Source organism: Cetorhinus maximus, chromosome 23 (genome assembly GCF_964194155.1).
Source record: "Cetorhinus maximus chromosome 23, sCetMax3.hap1.1, whole genome shotgun sequence".
NCBI classification, from domain to species: domain Eukaryota; kingdom Metazoa; phylum Chordata; class Chondrichthyes; order Lamniformes; family Cetorhinidae; genus Cetorhinus; species Cetorhinus maximus.
Window position 1 is genome coordinate 17,680,899 of NC_135901.1, and position 14,104 is coordinate 17,695,002.

A 14,104-nucleotide genomic window follows, 5' to 3' on the forward strand; every position below is an offset into this window, starting at 1 on the left:
GACTGCAGCGGTTCAAGAAGATCAAACATTATCTTCTCCACAGGTAACTGGGGATGGGAAATATCTGCTGCTGGTCTTGTTAGTGATGCCCAAATCCCCAGAATAAATGTTATAAATATGCATTTGTAGAATAGATTAAAAGCATCTACAGAAATATTTGTTCCTAAAACAATGACCTTTTACATTTCATGGCCAGTGTCTGCTCAGCAACCTCATCTTCCCCAGAACCTACCTCCCTTTGACAATTTCACGTTGGAAATTGCTAGGTCCTTGTGGTTAAACCCAGCAACTTCTCTTCCATCTCCACTCCAACTCAAACTGATACAGCAAAGGCTTTGAAAATAAAATTGGATAAGTACCTGAAGAGAAAAAGCTGGGCTATGAGGAAAGGGCGGGGAGTGGGACTAGCTGATCTGCAGTTGCACAGAGCTAGCACAGGAATGACAGGATAAATGGCCTCCTGTATTGTAATCATTCTATGGCTGCATGAAAAAGACTAACACTGCAGGCCAGAGACCAACCTCTCCAATCAACACCCACCCAAATACAAATCCATTCTTAATTGGCTCATCTCTGTTCCCAGACTCGGTTCTGTGAGAAATGCCTGCAATAAAACCAAACCAAAATACTGCAGCTGCTGGAAATCTGAAATAAAAAGAGCAAGTGCTGGAAATACTCAGCAGGTCAGGCAGTAACTGTGGAAAGAGAAAGAGTTAACATTTCAGGGTGTACAGAATGAATTATGGGGAATACAAATGAAGCAGAATTTGACAGTCAATATAAGCTCAGAAGTGGGAGAGAAATGATCTCTAGTGCAGGAAAAACAATTCCTGGCCATGGGAAGATAAAGCTGGTAAATCAGCAGTGAATAGCTGGGGGGATGGGCAGCAGTGGAAGCCTCATTTAGACACAGTTGGTGAAAATAACAGTAAAATACTAAATATGGTTAAAATACACCCATCATTAGAGGCAGATGGAGCCATACAACGGTAGAGAGGTGATTGTGAAGGGTAGGGGTGAAACAGAGCAATGGATGGACATGGATTCAGATCCACAGTAAAGGAGCCACACCAGCCACAGAGAAATGGGACCAAAGCGTAGCAGTAAAAGCTCTAAAATGAAGATGAAAGTTCAATAATACTCACCCCTGAAACAATTTCACTGTTTTCAAATTTAAAATCTCCTGCTGGAGCCTGCAGCTGGAAAGATATCAGAAGCACTGGAGTCAGAGAAAAATCTCACAGGCTTCAAATCTTCTAGCTCTCTGTAAAAGGAGATTACAAAAGTCATAAGTGTCAGATGCAGGTATAAATTCAGAAGAGACAAACATTTCTCTTGATTTGTGTTTGCTGTGTGTAAATCCTCCCCTTCTAACCCCTGTCAAAGGGGTTCCAGAATCCATCACTGTCAGTCCAGGATAGAAATTCACAATATTCTCTCCTCCTGCTGCCTGGTCCAAGATAACTTAAGCAAGGACATATTTGCATTGGAAGCAGTTCAGAGAAGGTTCACTCGGCTGATTCCTGGAATGAGAGGCTTTGCCTCATGAGGAAAGGTTGAGCAAGGCTGGTCTGTATTCATTGGAGTTTCGAAGAATGAGAGGTGATCTTATTGAAACCTGTAAGATTCTGAGGGCACTTAACAGGGTGGATCCTGAGAAGGCTTTTTCCCCTCATGGGAGAATATGGAACAAGGAGGCACAATTTAAAAATAAAGGTTTTCAATAAACTTGACTGAGATGCGGAAGACTGAGGTGAGGAGAAATTTCTTCTCTCAGGCATCTATTAGTCTGTGGAACTCTCTTCCCCAGCAAGGAGTGGAGGTCTGGTTATTGAATAGATGCAAAGTTGAGTATTGCTAAAAAAAAAAGGGACATGTTGAAGCTTTTCATCTTGCACTGAACAGGACAGCTGGCAAGAATATCAATATAAGGGGAAAACAACGATATATACTGTATGCAAAGCGAGTGCTGATTGCTTGGCAAGTGGGCTCTGATTGGTAGAGGCATTGCCATGGAGAATACACCAGTGATAGTGACTGACAGTTAACTGCCAAGCATTGCAAACAGACCATACCCAACCAGCCTGCGTTTGCAAAGCTCAAAACAATGTCCAATATCAGATGTGATTCCGTGATTGGACAACATTTGCTAAATAATCGTCAGTGTGCTAAAAATTACATTGACAACCAATTTAAGATTCTTAGTTGGGCTTGCAGTGTGGTGCATTTGCATGTACTGGAAGCTACATATATTAATAGGGCTCTGTTCTTTGCAGACAGAAAAAACAAGTACACACATTGTGCCTGTTTTAGCTAAACAAAATAAGTGACAGCCATTTGCTGACTCATTCCTCAGGACAATGCCTTGACCAATCAGGGTCAAACTGTCTGGTTCAAATTTCAAACAATGCTTGGCAGTTAACTGTCAGTCACCATCACTAGTGCATTTTGCATGGCAACGCCTCTACCAATCAGAGTCCACTTGCCAACCAATCAGCATTCTCTTTACAAAAAGCATATATAGTTGTTTTTCCTTACATTGGTATTCTTGCGAAGTGCCCCGATGAGTACAAGACGAAAAGCTTCCACATGTCTCTTTTTTCAGCAACACTCAAGTTCTGTACTACCAACAGACTAATTGAGACTGAGTTAGACAAATTTTTCATCTAAGCATCAAAATGAGGTGCGGGCAGTGCAGTTAAGACCACAGTCAGATCAGCCATGGTCTCATTGAATGGTGCATCATGCTCAATGGGCCGACAGGCCAACTCCTGCTCCGAGTTCTGATGTTCTTATTCTTATGTTGTTAGGATGGCAGCGCGTGCGCCCAGCAGCACATTGCCCTTCAAACGATGGCGGTAATTAACCCGGGACAGTCGCCATCTCCTGTGCGCAGTGCGAGAATAAAATCAATGATTTTCTCTCCTGGTCACCGGTGCCCTGAAGCCCCGCCCATGCTCTGTTCCGTCACCAAGACGGCCACTGAATCAAGATGGCGACCATTAAACTGGGCCTATTTCCGGGAAAAAGCCCCAGAGCTGAAAACGCGGGACTTGCAGAGTCTTATTCCCGATTTGCGGCCTACGTCAGGTGTTTATGAAGCCGCCGCTCCCTCCTGACGCCGACTCCCGGCTCCCGGCTCCATTTCTCCCTCCGCCCCATCGACTCTCACCCGCTTAAAAAATCCTCTCCAGCACTCTCTGGACTCTGATCAAAGTGACACTGCGCATGCTCCGGATACAGTCCAGCACTGCGCCTGCGTACTGGGCTCCTGGAGTGTTAATAGGGCACATTCACAACCGCAGGGAATGTTGGGTAACAGCAGCGCCATTGCATCCCCAGAGGGAAAAGAAAATAATTGAGATCAATAAATAAAAAGACACACATGAATCCTCGTGAATAGATGCTCTTCCATACTCAAATTGCTCAAAGTGATTTAAACTGCTTCTCTCTTGTAGGAATGCACTGAGTTTTTAAAGCTTTTGCCACTTGTTCCCATGTCTCCCTTCTGCCCTGAAGGTGCTGATTCTCGCGACGTTCAATCCCATAGTCACTGGTTCCTCTCTCCATCACGGGATGAGGAATATTCACTGTTCTAAAAGAACAGATGAAAATCACTTCGCCCATCATGCTTGTGCTGGCTCTTTGGAAAATCTATCCAATTAATTCCACAGCCCTGCTGGCACTGTCAGAACAATGTATATCCACTGCAGTGATGCAGGAGGTGAATGGAAAAGCTTTTTCAGTTGGGTGCTTCTCAGGCACATTCACCTCCAAGGAAAGATCACTGGCCCAGTGTACTGAGCCAATATCAAGCGTTCACTGCAAAAACAAAAATACCTGGAAAAACTCAGCTGGTCTGGCAGCATCTGCGGAGAGGAACACAGTTAACGTTTCGAGTCTGAATGACCCTTCAACAGAAACGTTAACTGTGTTCCTCTCCGCAGATGCTGCCAGACCTGCTGAGTTTTTCCAGGTATTTTTGTTTTTGTTTTGGATTTCCAGTATCCACAGTTTTTTGCTTTTATCAAGCGTTCACTGGTTAGTTAAGCCCATAGAGTACCTGGTAGAGTTTATTACAATAATTCTGCACACCCCACATATCACAGTGACATTATTAATAAAGCCCAAGTTAAGGGAGTATCCCTAGTGGGATGGAGTAGATTAATTATTGAGTTACAAAGCAAAGGCATTAAAAGATTGCAGCCTCACAACTATCAGTTGTCTGTGATGTTGCAGTATGAGGTGAGAGTGACTGCCCTTGACATCAAGGCCGCATTTGACCGAGTGCGGCATCAAGGAGCACTAGCAATATTGGAGTCAATGGGAATCGGGGGAAAACTCTCCACTGTATTCACAAAGGGAAGGAGACAAAAAAAAGGCCAGTTAGCTTAACCTCCCTCACTGGGATAATGTTAGAGTATATTATAAAGGATGTAATAGCAGAGCATTTAAAAATGCATAATATAATCAAGCAGAATCAGAAAGGCTTCATGAAGGGGAAATCATGCCTGACAAATTTATTACAATTCTTTGAGGAGATAACAAGCACGATAGATAAAGGGGAACCAGTGGATGTAATATATTTGGATTTCCAAAAGATGTTTGATAAGGCACCACACATAAGACCACTTATTAAGATAAGAGGTCATGGTGTTGGGGGTAGTATATTAGCATGGATAGAGGATTGGCTAACCAATAGAAGACAGAGAGTTGGGATAAGGGCTGCATTTTCAGGATAGCGACCTGTAACTAGTAGAGTGACACATGGATCATAAGAACATAAGAAATAGGAGCAGGAATAGGCCATTCAATAAGATCATGGCTGATCTGCTCCAGGCCCCAAGTCCTCTTTCACGCCAGCTCCTCATAGCCCTCAATTCCCCGGTATTTCAAAAATCTATCCACCTCCTCTTTAAATACTTTCAGTGATCTACCCTCTACAACTTTCTGGGGTAGAGAATTCCAGACATTCATTACCCTCTGAGAGAAGAAATTCCTATGCATCTCGGTTTTAAAGACACCTTATTCTGTAACTATGTCCCCTAGTTCGAGATTCCCCCGCTGGTGGAAACATCTTCACAACATCTACCCTGTCAAGCCCTCTCAGAATTTTTTATGTTTCAATAAGATCACCCCTCATTCTTCTAAACTCCAATGAATAAAGGTCTAACCTGTTGGGCCGTTCTTGATAAGTCAACCCCTTCATGTCAGACATCAGCCGAGTGAATCTTTCGGAACTGCCTCCAATGCCAGTATATCCTTTCTTAAATACGGGGACCAAAACTGTACACAGTACTCCAGGTGCAGCCTCACCAACACCCTTTACAGTTGAAACAAGACTTCCCTATTCTTAAACTCCAACCCTCTAGCAATACAGACCAAAATTCAATTTGCCTTCCTAATTGCTTGCTGCACCTGCATGCTAACTTTTTGTGTTTCATGCACAAGAACACCTAAATCCTTCTGTGCTGCACTTTTTTGGAGTCTGTCTCCATTTAAATAATAGTTTGCCTTTTGATTCTCGCTACCAAAGTGCATAACCGCACACTTTCCTACATTAAACTCTATCTGCCAAGCTTTTGTCTACTCACTCAGCCTATCTATATCCCCTTGAAGATTCCTCATGTCCTCACCATAACGTGCTCTCCCACCTATTTTTGTATCTTCAGCAAGTTTGGACACATTACACTCTGCCCCCTCCACCAAGTCATTAATATAGATCATAAATAATTGAGGCCCTCGGACTGATCCTTGTGGCACTCCACTAGTTACGTCTTTCCAACCTGAAAAAAGACCCATTAATCATGACTCCCTGTCTTTTGTGTGTTAACCAATCCTCAATCATTACCCCCAAATATCGTGAGGTCCCATCATGAGCAATAATCTTTTATGTGACACCTTGTCGAATGCCTTCGGAAATCTAAATACACTAAAGTTACCCTTTATCAACTCTGCTTATTATATCGTCAAAGAACTCTAGAAAATTTGTCAAACATGATTTTCCTGTCACAAAACCATGTTGACTCTGTTTGATTGCGTTCAGCTTTTCTCAATGTCCTGCTATTTCTTCCTTAATAATGGAATCTACCTTTTTTCCCAGCTACAGATGTTAGGTTGACTGGCCTATAGCCTATAGTCCCTCCCTTCTTGAACAGGGGCATCAGGTTAGACGTTTTATAATTCTGCTGGGACCCTCCCAGAATCCAGTGAGTTCTGGAATATTTCGACCAATGCCTCCACTATCTCTGCAGCCACTTCCTTTCAGTGCTGGGGTCACAATATTTTACAATATATATTAATGACGTAGATGTGGGAAGTGAATGTACTATCGCCAACTTTGCAAATGACAGAAAGATAGGTGGGAAGGCAAGTGGTGAGGATGACACAAAGGATCCACAGTGGGATATAGACACGTTAAGTGAGTGGGAAAAAAAAAACTTGGTACGTGGAATATAATGTGGGAAAGTGTGAGATGATGCATTTTGGCAGGAAGAAAAGAGGAGCTGAATATTATTTAGATGGTGAAAGACTGCAGAAAGCTACAGGGATTTGGGAGTGCTCATGCATGAGTCCCACAAAGCTAACATATCAGTTCAGCAGGTAATAGGGAAGGCAAATTGAATGTTGGCCTTTATTTCAAAAGGAATGGAGAGTAAAAATAGGGAAGGCTTGCTAAAACTATACAAGGCACGAGTTAGACCACACCTAGAATACTGTGAACAGTTTGGTCCCCTTATCTCAGGAAAAATATAAAGGTATTGGAGGCAGTCCAGAGAAGGTTCACGAGGTTGATCCCGGGTATGGAGGGATTTTCTCATGAGGAGAGGTTGAGTAGGTTGGGCCTGTACTCATTGGGGTTTAGAAGAATGAGAGGTGACCTAATTGGAACGTATAAGATTTTTAGAGGACTTAACAGAGTAGATACTGAGAGGTTGTTTCCCCTTGTAGGGGAGGCTAGGACCAGAGGGCATAATCTCAGAGCAAGGAGTCACCCATTTAAAACAGAGATGAGGAGGAATTATCTTCTATAAGAGGATAGTGAATCTGTGGAATTCTTTACCGCAGAGAGCTGTAGAGGCTGGATAATTAAGTATATTCAAGGCTGTGATAGACACATTTTTATCAGCAAGGGTAATGGGGAAAGGGTAGGAAAGTGGAGTTGAGAATTGTCAGATCAGTCATGATCTCATTGAATGGCGGAGCAGACTCAATGGGCTGAACGGCCTACTTTCTCTCATACGTCTTGTGGTCTTATGGTTGGAGTCATACCTAGCACAAAGGAAGATGGTTTTGGTGGTTGGAGGTCAATCAACTCAGCTCCAGGACTTCACTGCGGGAATTCCTAAGGGTACTGTCCTCGGCCCAACTATTTTCAGCTGCTTCATCAATGACCTTCCTTCCATCATGAGGTCAGAATTAGGGATATTTCTGATGATTGCACAACGTTCAGCACCATTTGCAACTCCTCAGACACTGAAGCAATACATGTCCAAATGCAGCAAGACCTGGACAATATCCAGGCTTGGGCTGACAAGTGGCAAGTAAAATTCGCACCATAAAAGTGCCAGGCAATGACCATCTTCAACAAGAGTGAACCCAACCATCGCTCCTTGATGTTCAATGGCATTACCATCACTGGATCTCTCGCTATCAGCATACTGTGGGTTACCATTGGCCAGTAACTGAACTGGACTAGCCATATAACTACTGTGGCTACAAGAGCAGGTCAGCGGCTAGGAACTCTGTGATGAATAATTCACTTCCTGACTCCCCAAAACCTGTCCAGCATCTACAAGGCACAAATCAGCAGTGTGATGGAATATTCCCCACTTGCCTGGATGTGCAGCTCCCACAACACTCAAGAAGCTTGACACCATCCAGGACAAAGCAGCCTGCTTGATTGGCATCCCATCCACAAACATTCACTCCCTCCACCATCGACTCACAGTAGCAGCAGTGTGTACCATCTACAAGATGCACTGCAGGAATTCACCAAGGCTCCTTAGACAGCACCTTACAAACCCACGACAACTGCCATCTAGAAGGACAAGGGCAGCAGATAGATGGGAACACCTCCCCCTAGAAGTTCCCCTCCATGTCACAGACTTAGAAATATATCACCGTTCTTTCACTATCGCTGTGTCAAAATCCTGGAACTCCCTTCCTAACAGCACTGTGAGTGTCTCTACATTACATGGACTGCAGCAGTTCAAGAAGGCAGCTCACCACCACCTTCTCAAGGGCAACTAAGGATTGGCAAAAACGCTGACCCAGCCAGCGAAGCCCACATCCCATGAATGAATAAAAAAATACAAGGACCATATGAGACTTCTGCTGTGTCTTTACTTCCCCATGACAGCCAATGTATCCTATTAAACACCCACCACAATATTTAGCCCAGAAAGCTGAGGTTATTATGATCACAGCCCTTCAAGGTGTTACTGAGAGGACCGCCAACTATTCTGAAAGCTCCTTTATTTGTAACTCCCTCATTGTAAACCTACTTCTCCAGCAACAAAAACACAGCCTTTCCACAGCAAAAAGGAAAACTCTCACCCACCATTTCAAACTCTGAATGATTTGAGATATTGCTGGTAAGTGACCAGGACAAGTTGCTATTTGTAAGGTGAAGGTGCATTAGCGGCAGGGGTTAGTGAAGAGGGTGATGGTAATAACCAGGCAGACTGACTCACTAGGAAAGCTGCTCCAGAGGGGATTCCTTGCGATCCACCCAAAATGCAATCATTGTGATTATGGCCAAAGAGGCCAGGCACCATAGGAAAGACTTTCCCTCATCACTCACAGCAAGTAAGGTCTCTCCCATTATACATGATACGAACATATGAATTAGGGGTAGGCCACTCGGGCCTGCTCGGCCATTCAATAAGATGATTGGTGATCTGATCGTGGCCTCAACATTCCTATCACAATAATGGCTCTAATTTGAATTGGGTCACACCTTAATTTCTTAGAAAATAATTACTTTTGTTTATGGATCAAATTGGGGCACGTTTCTCTTTCCTTGAGTTCTCAATGCACCAGGACGTCCATTACCACCTGAACCTGTGTCTCATCTGTGTCCAAATTAATCCAGACCTGTGAAATGCAAGGTCCCAATGGACATGTGCCATCTGAATGATGTTCCCTGGAAAATATTGCAGTTTGATTATACAGGCCTATTACACACAGTAAAAGGAGGGGACCAGTATATACCCTGGTAGTTATAGATATGTTTACATGGTGGATTGAAGCTTTCCCTGTCTGTATAAATGATGCAGTCACCTACAGCTAAAACTCTGTGGGAACAAATCTTTACTAGATGGGACTTTCTGAAAAGGATAGAGAGTGATAATTGTTCTCATTTCACAGCAGAGGCAATACAGCAGCTGTGTCATCTTGTGGGTGTGGAACAACATTTCTGCATCCCCTACCGCCCAGACTCTAGTGGGATGGTCAAGATGTTTAATCACTCTGGAGAAACGACACTGAAAAAGCTGTCATGAACGGAGCTGATGATCTGATCAAGCCCAATGACTGGGTCACTGCCTCGCCTGGTGTCTTAATGACCATTCACTCCACTCCTGTTCACTCCCCGGTCACAGCTCATCTTAGCTCATGACAGATTGGTCAATCCAGATCGTGCGTCCCACCGGGTCCCACACCCCATGGCCACTCAACAGACTCAGGACCAGTTTCTCCAGAACCTCCAACAAACCTCAGCATTCTCCCTGCTACAGGCAGTGGAGAAGATGGTGCTGCCCATCTCAACACATCCAGGGAGAAACACCCCACCTGTTACATTAACTGTTCAATGGGAGATGAAGTCATGTTAAGAACATTGTTAAACGGGGTCGGTCTGGGGGGCTACTTGGGATGGTCCATATGACGTTCAACATAAATTGGGAGAAACAAGTCTTAGATTGAGTATTCAGTAACAAGAGAAGGAAACACAATATCTGTGTTACCATGGAGATCAGTGTAAACAGTAAAAAATGGAAAGGTCAGATAACTAGACGGAGAATAAACGCTGTGTTTGATTTTATCCAACAGGAACAAAATGTATATGGTCATCGTGCTCCTGGATTGTGTCCAGGTTGAAGTTCTGTTCCGGTCGTATGATCCTCCCCCAGATTGTCCTTTCTGAGCTCCAGCCAGGCGATGTTAAACACTCAGGTGGGAAAGATAAAAATCTACAACAATGTGTTTAACACAGCTGATTTATTTGATATATAACCAGAATATTAAACTTCAGTGCAATTATTATCGGCAGAAAGGAACACCAACTGTCAGAATGAACATGGTCCAGTCCTGAATGTGATTAACTGCAGCAATAACAGCAGAATCCAACCCCTGCAGTCACTTGTGTACTCGCTGGTGCCTCACCAGGTGGGATGACTGAGTGAACCCTTTCCCACACTCAGAGCAGGTAAACAACCTCTCCCCAGTGTGAACTTGCTGGTGTCTCAGCAGATGGGATGAATGGATGAATGCTTTCCCACAGTCGGAGCAGGAGAATGGTCTCTCCCCAGTGTGAACTCTCTGGTGGGCCAGCAGGTGGGCTGACTGACTGAATCCCTTCCCACAGGCAGAGCAGGTGAACGGCCTCTCCCCAGTGTGAACTCGCTGGTGTATCCGAAGGTCGGATGAATTAATGAATCCCTTCCCACATGTGGAGCAGGTGAATGGCCTCTCCTCAGTGTGAGTGATTTGGTGCCTTAGAAGGTCGGATGACCGAGCGAATCCCTTTGGGCACATGGAACAGGGGAACGGTCTCCCCGCAGTGTGAGTGTGTCGATGAGTTTCCAGCCAGGATGAGTATTTGAATCCCTTCCCACAGTCCCCACATTTCCATGGTTTCCCCATGGTGCGGGCATCCTTGTGTCTCTCCAGGTTAGGTGATCAATTAAAGCCTTGTCCACAAACAGTACACGTGTACAGTTTCTCCTCACTGTGAATGGTATGATGCTTTTTCAGGCTGTGTAACTGGTCAAAGCTCTTTCCACAGTCAGTGCACTGGAACACTTTCACTCGAGTGTGTGGGTGTCTTTTCCAGTCACGTTGATGCTTGAAATTGTTTCCTCAGACAGAATTGACAAACATTTCTCCTTCTACATTCAAGGGCCGATGATATTCAGGTCCTGATGAATTGAGTGGCTCTGACAGATCTTGATAATTGGTTTTAGTTTCCCTTTGACACCCCAAGCCTGTAAAAAGAGTTTACATAGAATTACACAGAAAATATAGAATAGAAAGAGGCCATTGGACCAACTAGTGTGTGCTGGTGTTTACACTCCACATGCTTCCCCTTCCATTCCATCTAACTCAGCTCAGTCTTTCAGTTCATCTTTCTATTCCTTTTTCTCTCATGTACTCATCTAGTTTCCTTTTGAAATTATCTCAGCTTTTTGCCATAACCACTTCCTGTGGTCGTGAGTTCCACTTTCTAACCACTCTGAGTAAACATATTTCTCCATATTTCCCTATTAGATTTATCAGTAACTATCTTGTATTTCTGGCTCCTAGTTGTGGATTCTCCAACAAATGGAAACATTCTCTCCACATCTACAAGGTCCCAAATGGCAGACTGGGCAGAAAAATAAAAACTCATGGGATCCCAGAGATAGTTACAAGTTGAATCCAAAATTGCCTCAACAGCAGGAAGTGATTATGATGGTCGATGGGTGGTATTTTGTGAATGGAAGGCTGTTTCCAGTGGGGTTTCACAGGGCTCAGTATTGGCTCCTTCATTCCTGGTTTGTATGACTGAGTCAGACCTAAATATGAACAAACAAATTAGGAGCAGGAGTAGGCCACTCAGCCCCTCAAGCCTGCTCTGCCATTCAATAAGATCATGGCTGATCTGATTGTAACCTCAACCCCATATTCCTGCCTACCCCCGATAACCTTTCACACCCTTGTTAATCAAGAATCTATCGAGCTCTGCCTTAAAAATATTCAAAGACTCTGCTTCCACTGTCTTTTGAGGAAGAGAGCTCCAAAGACTCACAACCCTCTGAGAGAAAAAATTTCTCCTCATCTCTGTCTTAAATGAGTGACCCCTTATTTTTAAACGGTGACTAGATTCTCCCACAAGAGGAAACATCCTCTCCACATTCACCCTGTCAAGACCCCTCAGGATCATAAACGTTTCAATTAAGTCACCTCTCACTCTTCTAAATTCCAGTGGATACAAGCCTAACCTGTCCAGCCTTTCCTCATAAGACATTCCTGATATTAGTCTAGTAAACCTTCGCTGAACTGCTTCCAATGCATTTACATCTTTCTTTAAGTAAGGAGATCAGTACTGTACACAATACTCCAGATGTGGTCTCACCAATGCCCTGTACAACTGAAGCATAACCTCCCTACTTTTGTAATCAATTCCCCTCACAATAAATTCTAACATTCTATTAGCTTTCCTAATTACCTGTTGTACCTGCACACCAGCCTTTTCTGGTTCATGCACTTGGACGCCCAGATCCCTCTGAATCTCAGAGCTCTGCAATCTCTCACAATTTAGATAATAAGCTTCTTTTTTATTCTTCCTGCCAAAATGAACGATTTCACATTTGCCCACATTATACTCCATTTTCCAGATCTTTGCCCACTCACTTAACCTATCTATTTCACTTTGTAGCCTACTTACGACCACTTCACAATTTACTTTCCTACTTATCTTTGTGTTGTCAGCAAATTTAGAAACCATTGCTTTGGTTCCTTCATCCATGTCATTTATATAAATTGTAAATAGGCGTGGCCCCAGCATTGATCCCTATGGCACACCACTCATTACATTCTGCCAACCAGAAAAAGACCCATTTATGCCAACTCTCTGTTTCTTGTTAGCTAGCCAATCTTCTATCCATGCCAATATGTTACCCCCTACACCAAGATCTTTTATTTTCTGTAATAACCTTTGATGTGGCACTTTACCAAATGCCGTCTGGAAATCTAAGTACAGTACATCCACTGTGTCCTCTTTATCCGCAGCATATGTGAGTCCTTCAAAGGACTCCAATAAATTGGTTAAACGTGATTTCCATGTTGACTCTTCCTGATTGCCTTGAATTATTCTAAGTGCCCTGCTATAACATTGTTAATAATAACGTCTAATATCTTCCCTATGACAGATGTTAGGCTAACTGATCTATAGTCTCCTGCTTTCTGTCTCCCTCCCTTTTTGAATAAAGGAGTTATATTTGCTATTTTCCAATCTAATGGACATGAACAGGAAGTTTGCTGATGATACAAAAATGGTTATGTGTTTGATAATGAGGAAGAAAGCTGTAGGGAAAACAAGGCAAAGGATTACATGATAAATGGAAAGGATACTGAGAATTGTAGAGGAACAGAGAGATCTTGGAGCCTGAAGGTAGCAGGACAGGTAGATATGGTGATTAAGAAAGCCTACAGGATATTTACCCCTATTAGCCAAGGCATAGAATATAAGAGCAGTAAGGTTCTGCTTGAACTGCATAAAACACTAGTTAGGCCAGAGCTAGAGTACTGTGTACAGTACAGGAAGGATGTGATCGCACCAGAGAGAGTACAGGGGGGATATAAGAAGATGTGTCAGGAATGGAGAATTTTAGCTCTGAGGTAAGATTGGATAGGCTGGGGTTGTTTTCTTTGGAGCAGAGGAGGTTGAGGGGAGACTTAAAGGAAATGTATAAAATTATGAGGGGTTTAGATAGATTGGATAGGAAGGCACTATTCCCTTTGGTTGAGGGGTCCATAATGAGGGGAAAGAAGTAGGAGGTATAGAGGGGATATGAGGGAATTCTTTTTCACCCAGAGGGTGGTGGGGAGCTGTAACCCGCTGCCTGAAAGGATGGTAGATGCAGAAACCCTCATAACATTTAAAAAGTGTACATTAATGATCTAGACATGAATCTAGGAGCAATGATCAGTAAGTTCGCAGATGGAATGAAAACCAGTGGTGTGGGAAATAGCGAGGAGGGAAGCTTTAGACCAAAGGACAATATAGATGGGCTATCAGATGGGCAGAACAGTGGCAAGTGGAATTTAATCCTGAAAATGTGAGGTGGTGCATTTTGGGAGGACTAACAAGGCAAGGGAGTACATGAGAATGATAGGACTT

At 43.5% G+C, this 14,104-nt stretch overlaps 3 protein-coding genes across 3 annotated transcripts in view; 1 reads left to right on the forward strand and 2 right to left on the reverse strand.

Annotated features, from left to right (window-relative positions):
- Positions 1-2,078, reverse strand: part of LOC144697431 (uncharacterized) — a 101,229-nt gene extending 99,151 nt beyond the window's left edge. Inside the window, exon 1 of the mRNA XM_078569408.1 lies at positions 1,146-2,078. The gene's annotated coding sequence lies outside the window, so the exon portion shown is untranslated. The remainder of the gene's footprint in view (positions 1-1,145) is intronic.
- Positions 1-14,104, forward strand: part of LOC144697442 (uncharacterized) — a 79,305-nt gene that overhangs the window by 60,299 nt on the left and 4,902 nt on the right. The gene's annotated exons all lie outside the window — the stretch shown is intronic.
- On the reverse strand, positions 10,308-12,673 carry LOC144697277 (uncharacterized). The gene is made up of 2 exons (XM_078569225.1): positions 12,431-12,673; positions 10,308-11,207 (listed from the first exon to the last, which is right to left on the reverse strand). The coding sequence occupies exon 2, from the start codon at positions 10,864-10,866 to the stop codon at positions 10,360-10,362; it is 507 nt and encodes a 168-aa protein (XP_078425351.1). The 5' UTR covers positions 10,867-11,207; positions 12,431-12,673; the 3' UTR covers positions 10,308-10,359.